General features: G+C 53.2%; 6 protein-coding genes across 6 annotated transcripts; 2 read left to right on the top strand and 4 right to left on the bottom strand.

Annotated features, from left to right (window-relative positions):
- Positions 1–709: 709 nt before the first annotated feature.
- G647_03094 (uncharacterized protein) lies at positions 710–2,513 on the bottom strand (the record flags this gene model as incomplete). The annotated part of the gene is made up of 3 exons (XM_008727440.1): positions 710–913; positions 964–1,950; positions 1,998–2,513. 3 exons carry the CDS (start codon positions 2,511–2,513, stop codon positions 710–712), a joined length of 1,707 nt encoding a protein of 568 aa, XP_008725662.1.
- Positions 2,514–4,790: 2,277 nt separating this feature from the next.
- On the top strand, positions 4,791–5,309 carry G647_03093 (uncharacterized protein; the record flags this gene model as incomplete). Its single annotated transcript, XM_008727439.1, has 3 exons — positions 4,791–4,891; positions 4,999–5,090; positions 5,176–5,309. 3 exons carry the CDS (start codon positions 4,791–4,793, stop codon positions 5,307–5,309), a joined length of 327 nt encoding a protein of 108 aa, XP_008725661.1.
- Positions 5,310–5,714: 405 nt separating this feature from the next.
- Positions 5,715–6,948, bottom strand: G647_03092 (uncharacterized protein; the record flags this gene model as incomplete). The annotated part of the gene is made up of 4 exons (XM_008727438.1): positions 5,715–6,397; positions 6,447–6,566; positions 6,622–6,699; positions 6,756–6,948. 4 exons carry the CDS (start codon positions 6,946–6,948, stop codon positions 5,715–5,717), a joined length of 1,074 nt encoding a protein of 357 aa, XP_008725660.1.
- Positions 6,949–11,869: 4,921 nt separating this feature from the next.
- Positions 11,870–13,759, bottom strand: G647_03091 (glucose-6-phosphate 1-dehydrogenase; the record flags this gene model as incomplete). Its single annotated transcript, XM_008727437.1, has 5 exons — positions 11,870–11,979; positions 12,077–12,963; positions 13,056–13,453; positions 13,526–13,619; positions 13,716–13,759. The coding sequence occupies 5 exons, from the start codon at positions 13,757–13,759 to the stop codon at positions 11,870–11,872; spliced, it is 1,533 nt and encodes a 510-aa protein (XP_008725659.1).
- A 1,493-nt stretch (positions 13,760–15,252) lies between these two features.
- On the top strand, positions 15,253–16,004 carry G647_03090 (60S ribosomal protein L33-A; the record flags this gene model as incomplete). Its single annotated transcript, XM_008727436.1, has 3 exons — positions 15,253–15,280; positions 15,435–15,540; positions 15,806–16,004. The coding sequence occupies 3 exons, from the start codon at positions 15,253–15,255 to the stop codon at positions 16,002–16,004; spliced, it is 333 nt and encodes a 110-aa protein (XP_008725658.1).
- Positions 16,005–17,056: 1,052 nt separating this feature from the next.
- Positions 17,057–17,626, bottom strand: G647_03089 (uncharacterized protein; the record flags this gene model as incomplete). Its single annotated transcript, XM_008727435.1, has 1 exon — positions 17,057–17,626. One exon carries the CDS (start codon positions 17,624–17,626, stop codon positions 17,057–17,059), a length of 570 nt encoding a protein of 189 aa, XP_008725657.1.
- Positions 17,627–18,127: the final 501 nt, after the last annotated feature.

The raw sequence follows: 18,127 nt of genomic DNA, 5'->3' as shown, positions 1-18,127 counted from the left end.
TGGTCTGGAAGATGATCGTGTGGTCCATTGTCTCTGTGATGATTTTGACAACTCTGCTTCTGGCAATTGCCCACGTCTCGAGCGCCACCAACAGGTGAGTGGCAGGAGAACCAGAGAACTCTCACGGCGGAGTTGGGAAAGCCATACTTTTGTTACACTGCCATTGTGACTCTGGACGATGGGTGTGGAGTGGCCTTCGCAGAGAAGGTGCGGTTCGGAGTGTAACAGCGGTGGGAGGCTCACGACGGTTAGATATACTGCTTGCCAACCTGTTGGCTCTCTCAGCTCTGTCGCATTCTGCTTCAAGTTTGGGCACTGGAGGGGAAGTAAAGGCACACTGTGTCGTTTGAAGATGCGGTGAAGTTCAGGTGAACCCTGACAAATTGTTTGTGGCCCTTGAGAATGAGCTCGACGAGGGTTGGGACAGTGGGTTTCAGCACAAAATATGAATCACACAAGATAAATCCAAGCAAACGATGAGGGTCACAGGCCCACGGTTGCTGGCCTCGAGTTGGCCGAGCTGATGGATTGAGCGCATATGATGGGTGTCTAGAGGCAATGTGGAGGAATAATGGAGGCACCTGCACCTCAGGACCGAGAACCCGTGCGATGATTGATGTCTGTTGATGGAACAGGAGCCGCCCGTTTGTACCAATTTACTGTCTGCTGGCCTCGATCGATACCTGTACCCTTGCTCCAGGGACGTCTACTAAGCATCCTGTTCGAGGGCCACGTCGGTCGCGGTGGCAGGTGCGGCAGCCTCTTGAGTCTCACCCGCTTCGCTTTCACCGAGCTGGCCCTGTGATTGAGCGTGCTCCGTAGCCGCAGGTTCATCCGGTGCTGGCTGACCCTTCAGAGGAGCTTCGTCTTCCGTGTCCATCTGCAGTAAGAAGGTCTCCCACAACTCGATAAGCTGTGCCGTCAGCGAGCGGAATCTTCATTTCGGTGGTCCCGACAACTTACCTCTTTCTGCGCCTCGACGGCGCCCTCCAAGAACGTTTCCACACCGCTCTTGAAGTCTTCGACTTTCTCGCGCTCAAATCTCTCCAGTTCTCCCCTCATCAGCCGGCCCATGTCTTCAAAGAGCAACCGAGCTTGATGCGCTCTTTTTTCTGCGTCACTCACGCTGGCACCCACTTCATTGAGCTTGTCTTGCTGGCTCTTTCCTTGCCTTAGAAGTTTCTCGTGTGCGCTTCGACGCTTCGCGAGTTCGCTTTCCGCGGCGTGCCATGAATGGAAGGCCTTTTGTCTTTGGGAAAAGGCCTGCTTCACGCTGCCAATAAGCCGAATGTACTCGTCAACTGTGATTCCCAGCGTCAAAACATCTTGCTGAGCCTGTCTCTCGTAGAGCTCCTTTATACGCATCTGAACATCCGACAGACTCTGCAGAGGACCGGAGAACACGGGGGAAAGGTCGACCTGTGCCAAGCTGTTAAGAGACACTGAAAACTCTCCTGCTGCGGCCGCGAGCCCCTTTCTCTGTTCCACAACGGTGTCGACGGCTTTCAGGAGCGCCTTGAGCTGATTTTCCAAGGCGTCGAGGTAGATCTTCCGGTCATGGAACCAGTCATCGTGCTCGACAAATTTACCGCTAGAAGAGCCCACGTTGATCCCAATGGCACTCAGCATACCCTTGTTCTGACCCAAATCTGGTTCTCGGTTTTCCTTGTTCTTGACGTCGACATTGAAAGCATCGCTTTCGAGGAAGATTTTGAGGTCGCCATCGTGTTGCAGTATCGGGTGAGCAGCAGTCTTGTTCAGCATTCGTTCCAACGCCTGCCGCCGGGATTCAACAAACTCCGTGTCAAACCGACCGACAGCTTGCTTTTCGGGGGGTGGAGGGACGACCACACCGGGATTATTGTTGTGTAGTGAGTTATATAGCCACAAGAAATCTCGATATCTCCTCGAAACAGTAAACCCGGGCTGCTTGTATGCTTTTGATGTTGTCTGTAAAGGTTAACAGCTCGTAAAGGCACCGCGTGAGTACCACACACCTTTGTCCGGACTTGATAAACAATGTGACTGCTAGTCAGATCTCCCACCTTATGCGGGTCGCCCACGAGGATGTCGAAGGTGGGTTTGGCGGCTTGTTCGATGCTCACGCTAGACGGTGTCTGCCGCATAGGCGACGCTGCTTGAGGTTGCACAGGAGGCGGACCCTTCGGTCTACCGAGTGGAAGTGTGGTATCTTCATATTCTGCGCCGGCTAGCCCCGCGGCCGCGCCAGATGGCTGGCGGTTGACTCTTGCACTGAGCTCCTTCCTCGGAGGCGTCGGTGCCTGATCTGCAGATATCGACGGTGCTGCGGGGGCTGAGTCGGCGCCTCCTAAAGGCCCGAGGGGGTCCAGAGCATCATCCACAGCTTCAAGCTTCGTCGGCTGGACTTCGACCTTGCGGGCGGGGATCTTCCGGGACGAGGGAGGTCGGGGGCCGCTGGAGGACGGAGGTTTCGTAGCGGGAGTGTCTGATATAGAGGTCAGTATATCACTTCCATGATCTGAGCCATGCATACCAGGAGGTCCATTCCCTTTGGAATCGTCGGCGGGGGCGTCTGGTTGCGACTGGGATGGGACATCTACACCACGAGGTCAGCGCAATGTTGACGGTCCAGGTGTTCACGGTCCTTTGCCTACCACCCCACGGCGAGTCGTCCATTTCGCAAAGATCGAGGCGGCAACGAGTATTGTCAAAGACCACGAGGATTGGAGAAAGGTGTTATGCCTGAACCGTGACCATGCGGAGCAAAGAAACCCGTGTCGCCAATTGCGGTTGAGCTTGGCAGGCGAAGCCTCTCGGTACGTGGTGAGGCAGTACGAGGACCATGCGCATACGCCTAACTCTTCACAACACAACAATACAACGAGACGTCATGCTCGTGTCTGGCACGGTCTACGGTGATGAGCAGAGTCGTGAAGCGTTCGGAAGCCAGACCTCAGCGCTTGGACTTTGTCGTCTGTACTGTTTGGCGACTTCGGTGCCATCCGCAAATGTACCGTACGCCTACCGCCTTGTGATTGCCGGGGCTCAGCAAATCCTTTCAGTGAACGGCCGACCTACCGCCATCAAAGCTTTCAGCACGCAATACGCAAGATATTCTACTTCAACGGTGCTGGTGGCGTATCAGTAACGGGCATAAGGCATGTGAGCTGCTTTAATGCTCTCTGTCTTGTTTTTCTTCAGCGGGTAGCGATATCATCGTCAATGATGTATACATGGAGCTAAGCCGTGAGCATTGTCAAGTTGCAGAAGGGCGGGTAAGACTGACGCCTCTGGTTTCACTCTGAACCTCTTAGCACGCAGGCTTTCAGCTCGGCAAGTCCAGATGAACGCCATCGGAGCGACCATTGGCACCAGCCTGTTCCTGGGAACTGGCAAGTCGCTGGCTACCGGTGGTCCAGCTTCCATGTTGATCGCGCATTCCATCGTGGGTGCCAACGTCTTCGTGACAATGCTCTGCTTGGGTGGGATGGCGGCATTTGTATCGAGTACCCCTAGTCAGTTCCTTTTGTACCTGCGCCAGCCGCTTTGCGGACGATGGGCCTGGGGTCCCTCTCTTACTTGGAACTCTTGGTTCAACGACTCGATATGAGAATCGCGCAACTGCCCCTGCAGTTTTGGAAAGACGTTTCTCGTACTGGCCACCTCGCCCATAAGCAGTCTCTATCTCGGAGCAAGCTACATCGGTGCATGCCCGCTGTGGTCGCGCCCGCAGAAAATCGTCGACGTGTCCAACCAGATGTCTTGGATCTGCATCGACCTGGCGTCCCTTTGCTCGCGCGCCGGCATCAATACGCAGAACCTCGAGCACTTGTTGCCATTCGAGGACTGGACCTACCGCGTTTTGTCCGGTCATCGCTGTGGGCCTCAATATTATCTTGGTACCCGTAGGGGGCTGTCATGTTTCAGTCCGAGCTTGTCTGGCGTCTATATCGTCTGTCACTACGTCGAAATCCCCATCATGGCAGTCATTTTTTGTTCTGAAAAATCGTCAAGCGGACGCACTGGACCTCACTCACAGATCGGCATGGTCTGCAAGCTGAGTGCAAATACCGCGCCGCTAGTATTTTGGCGGGTCAACCGGCCATTACTGACAGTCGACGAAGGGGAAGGAAACCCTGGCTTGGAATCGTGCAGACATTGGAGCAATGTGTCCTGCAACGAGTTCGAGGCGATTTTCGCGCAAACCATCCATAGCCCGCCTGTATATCTCACCGACGTAGTGGTTGCGGACTGCACAACTCTGGGACCACATATGGACTTTCTGGTATTGATCCTGGGCCTTTGCGCCAATGCCAACAAGGTGGCTAGGTACGGAGTACTAGAACTGCGTACGGAGTAACTGTACTCCATATCCGAGTTGAAGAAAACAAACACGCCCAATTGCCCTGCGCGGCGCCTCCTTCGCTCTCGCTCGCGGTCTCCCGTCAGCCAATCAACGCTCTCCATTCTCGGAGTCGACCTTTCTCAAAATTCCGCCTTCACCAACAGTCGATTCAGTCTGGAGGCTGCTACAAATACAGTACTACCCACGGTACCTCACGACAAAGGAAAGCTCCTCCAACCTCGAACTATTCAATTCGTGGCTACTTCTAGTCACCCACCCACCCATTCACTCAACCATTTTTTCTTCGTTCATCCATCACCTTTTTCGTCAGCTCGTTGGATGTACTCGCGTACAGTTGCATGACAGTCCAGGAATAAATTACACAATTAGGGCTTGAGAACCCATCCTCCCCCACCTACAGGACGAACAGACACGAATAGACACGACACGACAGGCGCCGACAATGGCGACGCGGAGGAACGTCCCCGAAAAGACCATCTCAGAAGCACAAGGCGGTCCGCCCACCTCCAGCCAGTTCTCTGACACGGCACCAGCTGTTCCGGCGTGAGTTTTTTTCTTGGACGTGGGCCTCCACCGTGCGACGATCGTAGAGATGGATTATTTCGTTTTGAGGCGGCGGCGGCGGCGGCTGATTGAGGCAATACCCTTAGGTCCGTCGTCTATAAGCTGCTGGGCTTCACGGTGGCGATGATCATTGTTCCCATTGGGTCGTATTTTCTCTCGGTCAATACAGTCTTTGCGGGTACGTCCAACCGTCGGGTCTTATTATTATGATGATGAGAAGCACGTTCGTTGGAAGCGTTCGGCGGCTAAGGTGTTTGTCCCAGGTAACGCTACATATTCCGGCGCATTTGCCGCCATCATGGCGAACGTGGTCCTGTTCGCCTACATTATCGTGGCTATGCGCGAAGATCAAACCGTCAAGATCGAGGCGGAAGAGAAACGGAAGAAGGCTCAATAGCATGTCACGTGCGGAGTACATGGACGACACTATCACTCTTGCAGGCGGGTCATCGCTCTTGTAAGCTGATTGAGACCAGCGAGTGGTGCTCTGAGGCACCCTGGAGACTGTGTGTGACCTGCACACCATAGTTCTGAAGAACAGTCTTCTTCCATGACTAACCCAGGCGGCTCTCTCTCGAGCCGTTCCAACCACTCGGATCACCACGAACATTCAGTCATCCCCCAGTCATCATGCAAGAATTACATCAAACATTAAGTCATGAAGAGGAGTGTCCTCTATAGTGTTGGCCCAGCTATGCCAATCCGGATTCCATGTACCTAAAGAGCCGGTGATGTTCATTGGGATGTCTCAGACGCCAAAAATATGAAATTCATCTAAGCTCAATTTTTCACTTTTCTTTACCTAGGACGCTCGCTTGCTGAACCGTCTCTTGATCCAGCTTTGCTTCTTAGGTGAAGCAGGAGGAGTGATTTCAGCAGTATTTGACATGCCGTTCAGCTTGATTGGTTGTCGGGGATCGTTTGCAGCGGGCGGTGTGTACTGGTTTGATGGGGCCGCTGGGGCGTGGATCTGCTGATCATGACCACCATCCCGTGAGCCATAGGGTGAGAATGGCTGTGGCGAATGGGTCTGGTTGAACTGAATCTCTTTGGCATATGGGTTCTCCTGGGGGAAGTCTTCTGGCTTGGTCCGAAGTTGCTGGAGCTGGTCAAAAGAGCTGTTCTGGGAGCTCGGATTTGTCGATTTGCCATATTCCTCGGAGCCACTGGTCATCGCATCATAGGAGTGGTGGTATGCATGCGAGGACATTGGACTCTCCCCGTTGCTGGGGCTGTGCTGATAGCCGTTCGGGTATCCGTTTGGCGGGCCAGCATGGGGGTGGGTTTGTTGACGTACAGGTGGCCGAGCGTACATTTGGGAAGCACCGGGGGACTCTTCGACCGCGCTTTGGGGAGCGAAACCATAGGAAGAATTGCGGTAGTATCCACCACTAGGTGATACACGAGGTCGCTGCGGGGAGTATCCATTCTGCGAATAGTAGCTTGCCCGGCGGTTCATGTCACCATTCCAGCCAACTTGGGAACCTGGACCAGTCAATGAAAAGCCGAGTGGTGGTTGTGACCCCAAACATACCTGGTCTGCTATTGTAGGAGCGCCGCGTGCTCGTCCCCTCCGCAGCTGCGTGAAACGCACGGATGGTGTCTAGTGGGCGCTCCATACGATGGCGGGTAGGATTGGAACGATCAGGATCGGCTGTAGTACGGTCAGTGGACGGTTTGAAAGACACACATAGAGGGGGCGACCATACTGATAAGATTGCCATCGTTGTCTTTGTGCATCATCCTCCGCAAATCCTCGACTGTCGATTCCTCTTGTGCCTGTTCCGCTTTACCCTAAAGTCAGTATGCTTGCCAGCCAAATATTGAGCGAACGCCGACTGACCTGGCGTGGCCTCAGTGATGGCTCTCGACGGATCTGCCTTTGTGTTCAACCTCTTCTTCTCTTTGGAACTCTCGGTCAACTCTAGCTTGTTGGCGGAAGAGTTGCTGCGGCGGGATCGTTGAGATGAAAAGCTCATGGCCGTCCCAGCCCTCGGACGGGTTTCGGACGGCTGTGGAGAAATTGGAGGGGACATGGTTGTCATGGTGCCGACGATAACGAATCGATAACGGAGATTGATAAACTTAAGTTAGATGGCGGGAAGAATGAGAAGTTGGCACTTAGTGAGCGGCTGATGCCAACAACAGGGCGAAGTGGTTGCAGGCTGCTCTAAGCGAGAGACTGGTGGGCGCTTCGAGGTACCGTTAAGCAAGCGCGATGGATGAAGTCGAAGTTGGGTACCCAGTACCCAGTGTAGAGACGGAAAGAGCGAAGTACTGTCGGTCAAAGGACGTTGGCAGTGAGTGGGATGATATTTCGTTTATGCAGCGACACCCTGAACCGCCCGGAAAATACCTCGAGCACGAGTGGACTGCGCAACGTGACTCCCTTGCTTGTTTGCTTGACTGGTATGGTCGCCCGGGTGGCTGGCGGAGGGATCAGTGACAGGGATCGTGTCGCTGGTGAGGATTTGTTTCAGGACGGAGGGGCACCAGAGAAGCTAGGACCACGAGGTGAGACGTGCCTCAGATCTTCTTATGATGTAGCGATTGACGTAGTCTCGTTGGTCTCCTGAATGTATATAGCCTCAGTCTTCTCACGGTGGACGTGGTGGATTATTAGAGCTGGGAGGAAGGAGTGTAGGAAGGGACGAGCAGTTGAGCGACTACGATAACCGTGCGTGTAGAAGACTGGGCCGCAGCCAAGCGTGCGGAAGGGACAGACTCAAGTGAAAGGAAGAGGAACCCGCCATAACCGCAACGGAACACAACTCACCCATGTTCGACTCGGATATCAAAATTCCTGCCCAGTACTGAGTATGCGGATTTCACATCCCACTGACGACTCGAATTGCAATGCAGACTGTCACTGCGCGTCCACTGGAAGCACCGGCCCAACACATCCCAAAAGCCCGATGGCGCGATACTGGCCTGGGTAAAGCCCGTTCTGGTGGATGGGGCTAAGGAGGCCTGCCCCTGCTCGGCTGTCCGAGGCCCACACCTCTCCGCCCCGGCTGTCCACAGCTCCATCGATGGGCCACTCAGGGCAGCACCTGGGCCCCCAAGCCACCCCCATCGTTTCCACGATGGTGACTTCTTCCAACTTTCATCCTGCTTTCTCATGCTGCTGCACCCTCGATGCGGTAAGCGACAAACGGGGGAGTAATTCTTTGTGGACGACGGCGACCCTCACGCATATGCTCTATCATCGTCATCTCATTGGCACGTCCGGAAGCCAGGCATCAGGCAAAATCCGTGACTGATACCTGGTGCCGCAAATCATCGCCAATCATACCGGCGGCGGTCGAACGAACCGGCCGATTAGGGTTCCAACTGCCATGAGTACTCGTAGATGAACGCCGCATTCGAGCAGCCAAGTCTACAGGCGGGTCGAGTCCACATCCTTCTGACACGGTCCGCATGGGTGTGACGCAGTACAGACTGGACAGGCCTCTGGGAAAGCCCCGAGCGTCCGATCGTCCTAAGACATGATCACTGTGGTCGCGTCAGGGCCTTATGCAACCTGCTGCTCGTCTCACTTGTTTCGCATGCCAAAATCTTTTGGAGCAGGACGCGCGGCCACAAGACACAGCGGATGCAACGAGGGCCTAAGCTCCCGCTGCCTGCTGTTGAGAGTTCAAGGACCCGTTCATTATCCACAGCGGCCTCCTCTTATGCTTCGAGAACCCAGACACCTTCCGGCCCACTCAACCATTCCAGTCGAAATTCTCTGTTCATATACGTACAGTCGCATGGCTTTTCCAGCTTATCATGCAGCCGACCCGCGACCCAGGATATCAAAGCGGCTTTTGCATCATGACTTCTGAGACATTCTGCCGCCTGCGTGGCAGATCCGTCCAACCTAATTCTTGTTGGACTAAAGGCAAAAGCTCTTATTCAGACTTCGCCAATTCCATCCTAGCTGACTGCAGAGTCTCGGTTACGAGAATCGCGGCGGATGTGACAGCCACGACGGCGTTTACCTAGATAGCTCGTATCCGTGCATTCACGGCTCACGTACCGAATGCTTATGCTGCGAAGATTGCCAGAATGCATAACTCTGACAACACGCGGCGTAAGCATCGATGCACTTCCAGCTCCTACTCGTTAGATCCTCGGGCATTTGTCCTCGCGCGATTGACAGTCTCGAAGCTTGTAGCTACGAAAGCAGAAGACGTCTCCTTAAACTTCCATGTCAGACCGAGATCTTCTAGAAGAATATCATCACCAGCCACAAGCCCTTGTGCTGTGATCATCGTTATCGATACGTACCTCGTACATCCGCTAGCCATCGAGACCCTTATACCCACTCTCAATTACACCTCGACGTGCTCGGTCCGTCGAAGCACACCGCAACTTGAGGCGGACGGTCGGATAAAGAAAGACCCTTGAAATCGCAGAACTTCTGGATACAGAGCTGCTACGAGTATGCGCATAGCTCTCTTGGTCGTTGCTTCTGTGGACATCAGGCGGTAGGAGTTTGGACTCACCGGAATCATTTTCCATGGCTGAAACATGGCATGCATGTCATGTTGCTTGAACGTCGCCAATCGCGCTTCCCAGCCACATTGATCGTGAGACCCTGAATGGCGAGATGGCGTTTCGAGCCCAAATCCAATCCAAGGACGAACCGCCGAGTCGGCCGTGTCATCCGAAGGAGTCTTTACAAAGAAATAACTAGACGTGCCTCCATTGCTGAATGATACTGATCCTTGATTTTGTCACTAACAATGAGCATATCCGCGTCTTCTACCCTTGGAAGCAATGCATTTCCGAGCGATACCACGTACACAGCGTCCGCAGCGTGCATCGACCTACGCAAGACTTTGAGTGCTGCATATCCTGGCAGACACGAGGTGCTGGCGCCATGTAGCCGATGTGAGGCTACCTTGCGGTTCTTCCGTTTCAACACCACCTCCCTGTGCTCCGATCTTACAAGCACGGTGGTCCACGCCTCTGTACGGCCTCAGATGGAGCCCAAAAGCAGCTCACTGTTCTACTGAAGCTTTCTTCTCGGTGCCGGTTGATGCAGTCTGTCCGAGCTTCAAAAGTTTGTGTATACGGTTCCTCCCCTCGTTTGCTCTGCCAATCCCGCGAAAGGTTCGATGGCTTGCCTTTCCCCCACCAACGGTTCACATTCTCAAACAAAAGATGGGCACAATCCTTTACAGGAAGAAGCAGCTGTACCATGAGAGGAAACTAGTTGCTACTCCTCACTGTGAGTGGTGACCCGCACACTTGAATGTCGGTGCTTTGCTTTCCACTACTCGCGATGGGATCGCTCCTCGTCTTAGCCCTCAGTCTGATGGGCTCTTACAGCGCAAGACAACGATAAGATCCATGCATTTCTAATAGAGAAGGCAGGCCCTCGACGGGGAGCCCCTCGATCTGGCGCTCAAGGACCTGCTCACGAGTATACAGCACTCATCATCGAACCACGACAAGTCGTAGCCGAACTGTTACACAAAGAGTAGACGAACTAGGAGCCCCGCACTCTCTTCCTGGTGCGAGGCACTCCGGACCAGCTTGTCGTGTCAAGGCGAATCCCATCCCGGATAAGTAAGGTCGGTGATTGATCGGATGTCTCTCATCTCGTACCAAATCGATCCCCAGCAGCAAAAAGAGATACGCAGAAATTACCTTTCTCCGCAACAAGTTGCGACTATAGCGACGATCCATGATTCTAGCGGCGTCAGACCGCTCGAGGTCGACTCGACTCGTTATCAGAAGCCGTGGACAGGCCCATGGCAGGAAACAAGCACAACTGCAGAAACAAACACAACTGCAGAAACAAACACAACTGCAGAAACAAAGCACACCATCAGAACCCTCGCTCAAATCCATCATGTTTGCGCATCTTGAGATGAGCCACATCCATGGTACGTTTTGGAGAGCTGTCCCCTGACAAACGCATTTTGAGCTCAAAATGACCTCGACCATCTCCCCGAATGATGCGCCTGTTGATATCAATGTCCTGCGCGAAGAACCGCCTATACCGCCGTAACCATTCAGATACACAAGTAGGAGAAATCGAGTCGGCCTGGGAGCCCGGTACATGGTAGTTTGACTTTTTGCCCAGCCAGTCCGCGAGCTTTGGCCGCGCGTGAGACGAGGTACCACCGACTTATCAGCATGTCGCTGCTCCCAAGAGTCTTCAGCCTCGCCATATTCCTCCGTCTCAAGCGGGACTTGTGCACCAGTGACTTGCACCCAGCAGCCGCCGGGCCGGCCGGTCAGTCCGTGGTGGTATGTATCACGACCGAGCTGGTCGAGCGGCACAAGGGCCCTATTCCAGGGTTCTTCGCGTTGGAAAGTGTCCGGCACGATGATCCTTCCCAGCGATGCTGGTATGAGTATACTAATATCAGCACCAAAAGGTAGCCAAGGGGCATCTGCCTGATTGAGCTCGGGCAGAGTTTTCGTGGCGTCGCATCGATCCTGGTGGGTTCTCGAGACCTTGATTTCGTATGAGGCGCAATACTCCTGCTAGTATACAAGTGCATGAAGGACAAAGAATACCTGTTCGGAATCGTTCGCATTTGGGAACACAGGCATAGGCACAACGCTGAAAGTGATGGCGAGGTACTGAGCTCAATGATCGAGCTTGGTATCGAAGGCAGGGGATACAAAGACAAAACTTCGGGGCGAGCTGCAAAGTTTTCTATGGCGTTCATCGATGCGTGGGATTCCCCTGGCACCGTCTACCTGATTTTCTCCTCTGGCCCATCAGAGTCGCCCAGGACCTTCTAGCTTATAGCACCCAATAAAGCACTGGAGTCCTACCAGCTTTCTCTAGCTGACAGATCTGCCCAAGCAAGGCTGTTCTTCCGCTCCAGATGGCTATGCGGCACTCTGTCAGGCTAGGTACTGCTGGAGCCTCTCCTCGCCTCAACGGGTTCTGATTTGATTGTTGATCACCTTGACAGCACGATGCCCAGTCATATTCACATTTTCCCTTCACAACTTGTTGGGGGTGCTTTGGGTGTTCCACTGATAACCAGCAGCATCGCTGAATTTGTAGCCATATGAGGCGGTGAAGTCGTCGAGCACGGCGGGACCCCGGGAGCCTAGTGTGAGTGTGACTGTGTCAGCGAACCCCGTTTTCGAACGAGAAATGATTGCGGTCCTGCAATGACATTCACAACGGGACGAATATAGACTTACCATAAGGATACTCCATAGGGACGATGTCCTTCTTGTCGTCGAGGTAGTGCAACAGCGGCGAGAAGATTCTCCAGCTGGCATCCAACTCATCGTCACGCACAAAGTTCGAGTGATCGCCTTTCATAGCGTCAAGGATCAAACTCTCGTAGGCCTCAGGGATCTTCAAATCGGAGAAGCGACGTCGGTAGGTGAGGTCGAGCTCGGTGACGACGGTTTGCATAGACAAGCCTGGCAACTTCGAGTTCATCTTCAGGTAGACTGACTCATTTGGCTGAATTCGGATGACGAGTTCATTTCTCGGGATGTCCTTGAATATACCAGAGGTCACATCCTTGAACTGAACCCGGATTTCAGTCTTCTGCTCATTCAAAGCCTTGCCTGCTTTCAGAATGAAGGGCACACCGTCCCATCGCTCATTCTTAATGAAAGTGGCCAGTGCGCAAAAGGTGGGACACCGCGAGTCCTTGGGAACGGTATCGTCTTCCTTGTAGGCAGGCTTGGTGCCGTCCAAAGACTTGCCATATTGCCCAATGATGACATTCTTGGGCTCAATAGCAGGCATCGCTCTGAGTACCCTGACCTTTTCGTCACGGATATCTTCTGAAGAGAAAGAGATGGGTCGCTCCATGGCAAGGAGGGTTAGGACCTGGAGCAGGTGGTTCTGCATGACATCGCGGATGATGCCGAACTCGTCAAAGTAGCCACCACGTCCCTCGGTCCCGAAGGGTTCCTTGAACGTGATCTGGACGCTGTCGATATGGTTGCGGTTCCAAGTGGCACCAAGGAACTCGTTGCCGAATCGAAGGATGAGCAAGTTCTTCACCATCTCCTTTCCGAGATAGTGGTCGATACGGAAGATCTCCTCTTCTCTCCAGTCCGGCTCGAGGCTATGATTCGGTGAGTTAGTTGAGGAATCAAAGAAAGAGGCGAAGAATCAAAGAAAGAGGCGAAGAATCAAAGAAAGAGGCGAATTACTCACGCCCTCTGCAACTGCCGCGAGCTTGCCAAATCCTTTCCAAAAGGCTTCTCGATGATGATTCTCGCAATTCCTTTCTTGGGGTAGCAATTCCGCTTCAGATGCTCAGACACCGTGATGAAGACACTGGGGGGCAATGCCATGTAGAAGACTCTGTTTCCTTCCTTGCGGGTCTTCTCGATCTCCGTGATGTGCTTGTCAAGCTCTTGGAAAGGCGCATCTTGATCGTATTGGCCCGAGAGGTATGTGCAGACGGAGCAAAACTGGTCGAGCTGTTCCTCCACCTCTTTCGTCGGGGTCTTGATGTATGACTTGACTCTTCGGAGGTATTCAGTGTGGTCCATCTTAGTCCGAGCATATCCAATGATCTTGATGTCTTTGGGAAGGAACTTGTTGCGGAACTGCAGGGATTGGTTGTCAGCCTGGTTACTTAATGGAGTGCTGGTCGAGATCGAGCTTGACGTGAGACGTACCAACCCGAATAGCGCAGGGAAAGTCTTCTTCTTTGCAAGATCACCGGAGGCGCCTAGAACGACGATGACGGTGTTCTCCTTGAGCTCGACGGTGCTGTTTAGTAGACCACCTTGTTAGTAAAACCGAATTCAACAAATTTCATGGTGGGGGTAATGCGATGCTGTGGCACGCTTCAGCATTTAAACTCACCCTGCATTCTCAGGATCCTCTGCGTGAATGATTGTGTCGGCCATGGTGACAATGTGGGTGCGAGAGAGATGAGGTAATGAGATGGAGGGAGGAGAGAGAAGTCCGAGCCAAAAGTCGTGGATGAATATTTATTGAGATGCTGTTGTCAATATGCGGTGGGATTGGCGGCTGTCAATGACAAAGCCGTGCTGGGTGCCCGGAAATAATATTTGACTATTGCTTTGGTGATTATTGCGGCGCTTCGGGGTGGAATTGCCGTCAATTCGACCGCGGTCGTTGTGAGTAGTGATGGAGATAGCGGTCGGTGGTGGGGCAAGTGCAAGCAGCAGGAGCAGCAGCAGGACCCTATCCGTGCAGCAAGCTCCCCCTCCAAGACGGATATTTTGAGCGCCCCGCGATCCTGACACTCGAACTCCTCTTCGTGATGCTGGATGCGAAGCAGCAGGAGTTTCGAATGGACGCGTCACTTTGCCTGGCCTAGACGAGATGATGCTTGCTACGTGCAGAATAAAAAGAAGAAGCAGCCATCCCGGGTGCAACAATCGATCAGTAATGATATATCTACTTGTGCTCAACCTTTCAACACTAATCAGTCAGCATGCGGAACTCGATGGGATGAAATCCATGACTGGAGCATGCTTCGCTTCTTGATTGTCTTTTAGCCTATCGTGAGGGCAGCTTCTGTTTACAGGGCCCTTGTGCCATGCTTGAGTAGCCGGGATGGTCGGCTACCCGCGAGTCCCTGGCTGCCCCTGGGCTCCTTCATTGTTTACTGAATTCACCACAGCTGCTTCGTCACTCGTGCAGGGTTAGTCATCATTTCGGTGCTACGGATTGCTAACTCTGGACAATTTCTGGAAGGCCTCCCAGGACTTGGGATTGGTTTCTTTTGGATGTCTACCATCATCGTCACCCAAGCTGTGACAAGGACTCTACGTCTCACCGCGCGTTTCTGAAGCTGCTCACCGACGGCCCGGAGATAGTAGATGGGTCTCGGTCCACGATTGGTAGACGCGCCGCCTTCTGCAAAGGTGTTGTGAGCATTAGCCTGTTCTTACCTCAGACGTGAACAATTTCGCACACCTAGCAGTCGCTTTTGCATAAAATAGCAAGCGGTCTGATATATCGTGCCCGGGTTCAGGACGGTGCTGGGTGTACCTCGGCGACATGAGCCTGAATGCACTTTAATGGGCCGCCCACGAGGCTCGTTGCGTGGTACGAGGTTTGACTCCATTTCAAGCTTTGTTCAACGGATGGTTACCAGGTACTGTACTCCATTGACGAGTAAAGACAACCAGTTCGTGCCCCATACCTAATAAGGTAATTCTCCCCGAGAGCTACGGAGTGCGAATGGTATCCAAGCGTAGAAATCTTGGCAGTTCCTTCCAAACCAGGCCTAGTCACACAAATCCCAAAAATCGCAGGGGAGCGAACTGCGGACTGCCAACTTTGACGACCATCAAGGCTTCAACCAACAACCCACCTCGACGATACCGTCCCAGTCTTTACCCAAAGTCGTCAATCCAACACCGTCAAAATGGGCGTCTCCGGCGGCGGTCACAGATGTACGTACAACCCTGGCCCTTCCGACCATCCCATGGATCTCCACGGAGGATTGTCGTGTGAAGGATCTGGCGATTGAAACTCTTAGAGGCCTGTTAACATACAGGCCCGAGAGGCGAGGATACGAGGAACACAAAGACTGACACTCAGACACAGTATACGTCAAGGGCAAGCACCTCTCCTACCAACGAGGCAAGCGCAACACCAACCCCAACACCTCATTACTCCAGATCGAAGGAGTCGATGACACAAACGCTGCAAAGTACGTACACTGCCGTATATCGAATGCCCCTCAAATCTCCTCATTGCATATTGCCACAAGAGAATCGAACCGCAAGAGGGGGGAACTGCTGGCGAGCTTTCAGAGTCGGCACGACGGACAAAAATCGGTTGAGATGTAACGCATATTGCGCATTCAGCGTGCCCACACACAATACATCTACTAGCAATTCCACCGGGCAGAACCCCCACTGACAGCCACATCTCCCCTCATCGGCAACGATACTAACATCCGCCTCTACTTCTAGATTCTATCTGGGCAAGCGCGTTGCCTACGTCTACCGGGCCAGCAAAGAACGCCAAGGCAGCAAGATCCGTGTCATCTGGGGCAAAGTCACGCGACCCCACGGCAACAGCGGTATCGTGCGCGCAAAGTTCAGACATAACCTCCCTCCCAAGAGTTTCGGCGCGAGTGTGAGGATCATGCTTTATCCCAGTTCGATATGATTTCAGACGGAGCGGCGAAGCGTGGATGAGCAAGTGAGGCTCCGGAATGCTGCGAGTGATTGTGAAGGTGTGGGTGGACAGTTGCTTTGATATGGAGGAAAAGCGACCAGGCTGGGAGCAAATGGTTGTTTTGGACGCCGAAGAAGCTCGAGTGAGGGCCAATCAAGGGAGGAGAAGGGGAAGAAAGACCCCCCGATCATACTTCAAAACACCGAGGCCAGTGGACTGGTCGATCTACTGCAGCCTGGTAGGCCAATGTCTCTCCTCTTCCGATGGGACAAAACGCTGGAAGATCAAGGCTCGCTGCATGCCGTTTGACAGAGGGGCTGAGGCGCATCGCTTGCACACACGATCCGACGTCGCAAGATCTCAATGCGTGGATCAATGAAAAAGATCAAACTTCTACAGTTCATATGCCCTTACTTTGATCGTGCTTGTGTTTTCTTGCCTTGTCCAGTTTCCATTGGCGTCAACAAATTGGTAGCGATATACCACCGGTCAAATGCTATAGCACCAGTTCAGTCACATGTCGCTCACACACCTGTAGCTTGCTCCACGTGCTCGTTCTGCATCTTACAATCCTGATAGATGCCCTCGACCCTCCCGTCAGGACGACACACAAGGGGCACGACACTAATCAGAACGAGGACCATCAGTCTCTACAGCCCCTACAGTAACGAGATAACAGGTAATGGATCTGCGACAAGGGGCATATCAAACTGGAAGGATCACCGCCAATAAAGAGAGTATAATGGGTGGTATAAGGACAACGAAATTGCGCAACAATGGCGCGCGCCAGATCCACTTATCTTATATGCAGAACTAGACCCGATTTCGAAATATCCCACCCAAAAGACAGTCCGACAAATCCTCTCTCTTGCAATGCTCATGAAGAACTTGGACCCCCAATGACAGGTCTTATCAAGGCATTGACGAACAATGCAACACCCCAGGCGATCCCCTCGCCAACGACACTTCCTGGACAGAAGTCTGTGCCGGCGTTGATGACGAACGCTAGACGATCAAGTCAATTAGATACCCCAGTCAAATCATCATAGCAAGGGAGAGGGAAGTGACTCACTGCTCCAAAGAACCCAACTTGTGGCGAACACCGCAATCATGTTGATCCCTCCAACGAGGAAGACGAACCTCCAAAACTTGGACAATGGCTCACCCATGGTCTCGGAATAATGAGTCGCGAAGGCCAACGGGTCGTAAGCGATCTTCTTGCGGTCGCGCGAGCAAGCGTGGCCAAGCATGACCACGAGTAAGAAAGCAGCAACGCCACCTGCGCCAGCGATGGCGTAGAACGAATCCCAGAAGCGGAGGTATGACGAGTCGTCTGAGCATAACCCTGCTGCCAGACTGTCCGGGCGGTGGAGTATATACCATAGCGCAAAAGGTAAGGAGAACACGTTGAGTAGTGTATCTTCCACGACGTGATCCTTCATGCTCCATAGATATGAATTTTGGTTGCCCTTCTGCCCGAAGCACACGCGGGCAATAACGAAGAAGAAAAGCGTGAAGCTCGAAGCTCGAGGACGCATGGTCCAGAAGCCGAAGAGCATGAATGGGTCTGGACGGAAGCCGTTGTTCCGCAAGAGGTAGGTCGCTGCGAGCATGGTGATGATGCTAATGATTGTGGTGACGATGGCAGCAAAGGGCGTCCAGCGGGTACTTGGAAAGCAAGAAACCTTGGAGACGAGCCTGCGGACTCGCTCATGGCCTGCAAAGAATTACTAGAGCCCTGATACGCGATACGCCATTTTGCGCGAAAGGCTCTGGAGGCTTACCGAATATTAAGGACAGTAGGGCCACTTCGGCATTGAATATAGCGAGTGAGGCGAGCAGTTTATGAGTGGTAGGACAGTTTGTCAACCCAGCTCGGTCCACGAGACCTCGGGGCATGCAGTTGAGGTCACTCATGCTGAGGCTAATACAAGATCAGGCTGAAAACGTCGACCTCCTGGGATGTCTTCGGTGCTGCGAACAACGCTTTCGCAGATGTAGAGTTCAAATAGATAGACAGGCAGGAAGCTTGTTCGAGTAGTGATCACCAGGCTGGAGAGGAGGATAGCCCGGGCCATATATACCGGGTTCGCATCGTGGCAACATGGGACGTG

The sequence above is a fragment of the Cladophialophora carrionii genome, assembly GCF_000365165.1.
Source record: "Cladophialophora carrionii CBS 160.54 unplaced genomic scaffold supercont1.2, whole genome shotgun sequence".
In the NCBI taxonomy this organism is placed as follows: domain Eukaryota; kingdom Fungi; phylum Ascomycota; class Eurotiomycetes; order Chaetothyriales; family Herpotrichiellaceae; genus Cladophialophora; species Cladophialophora carrionii.
This window is presented reverse-complemented; position numbering and strand designations above follow the sequence as displayed.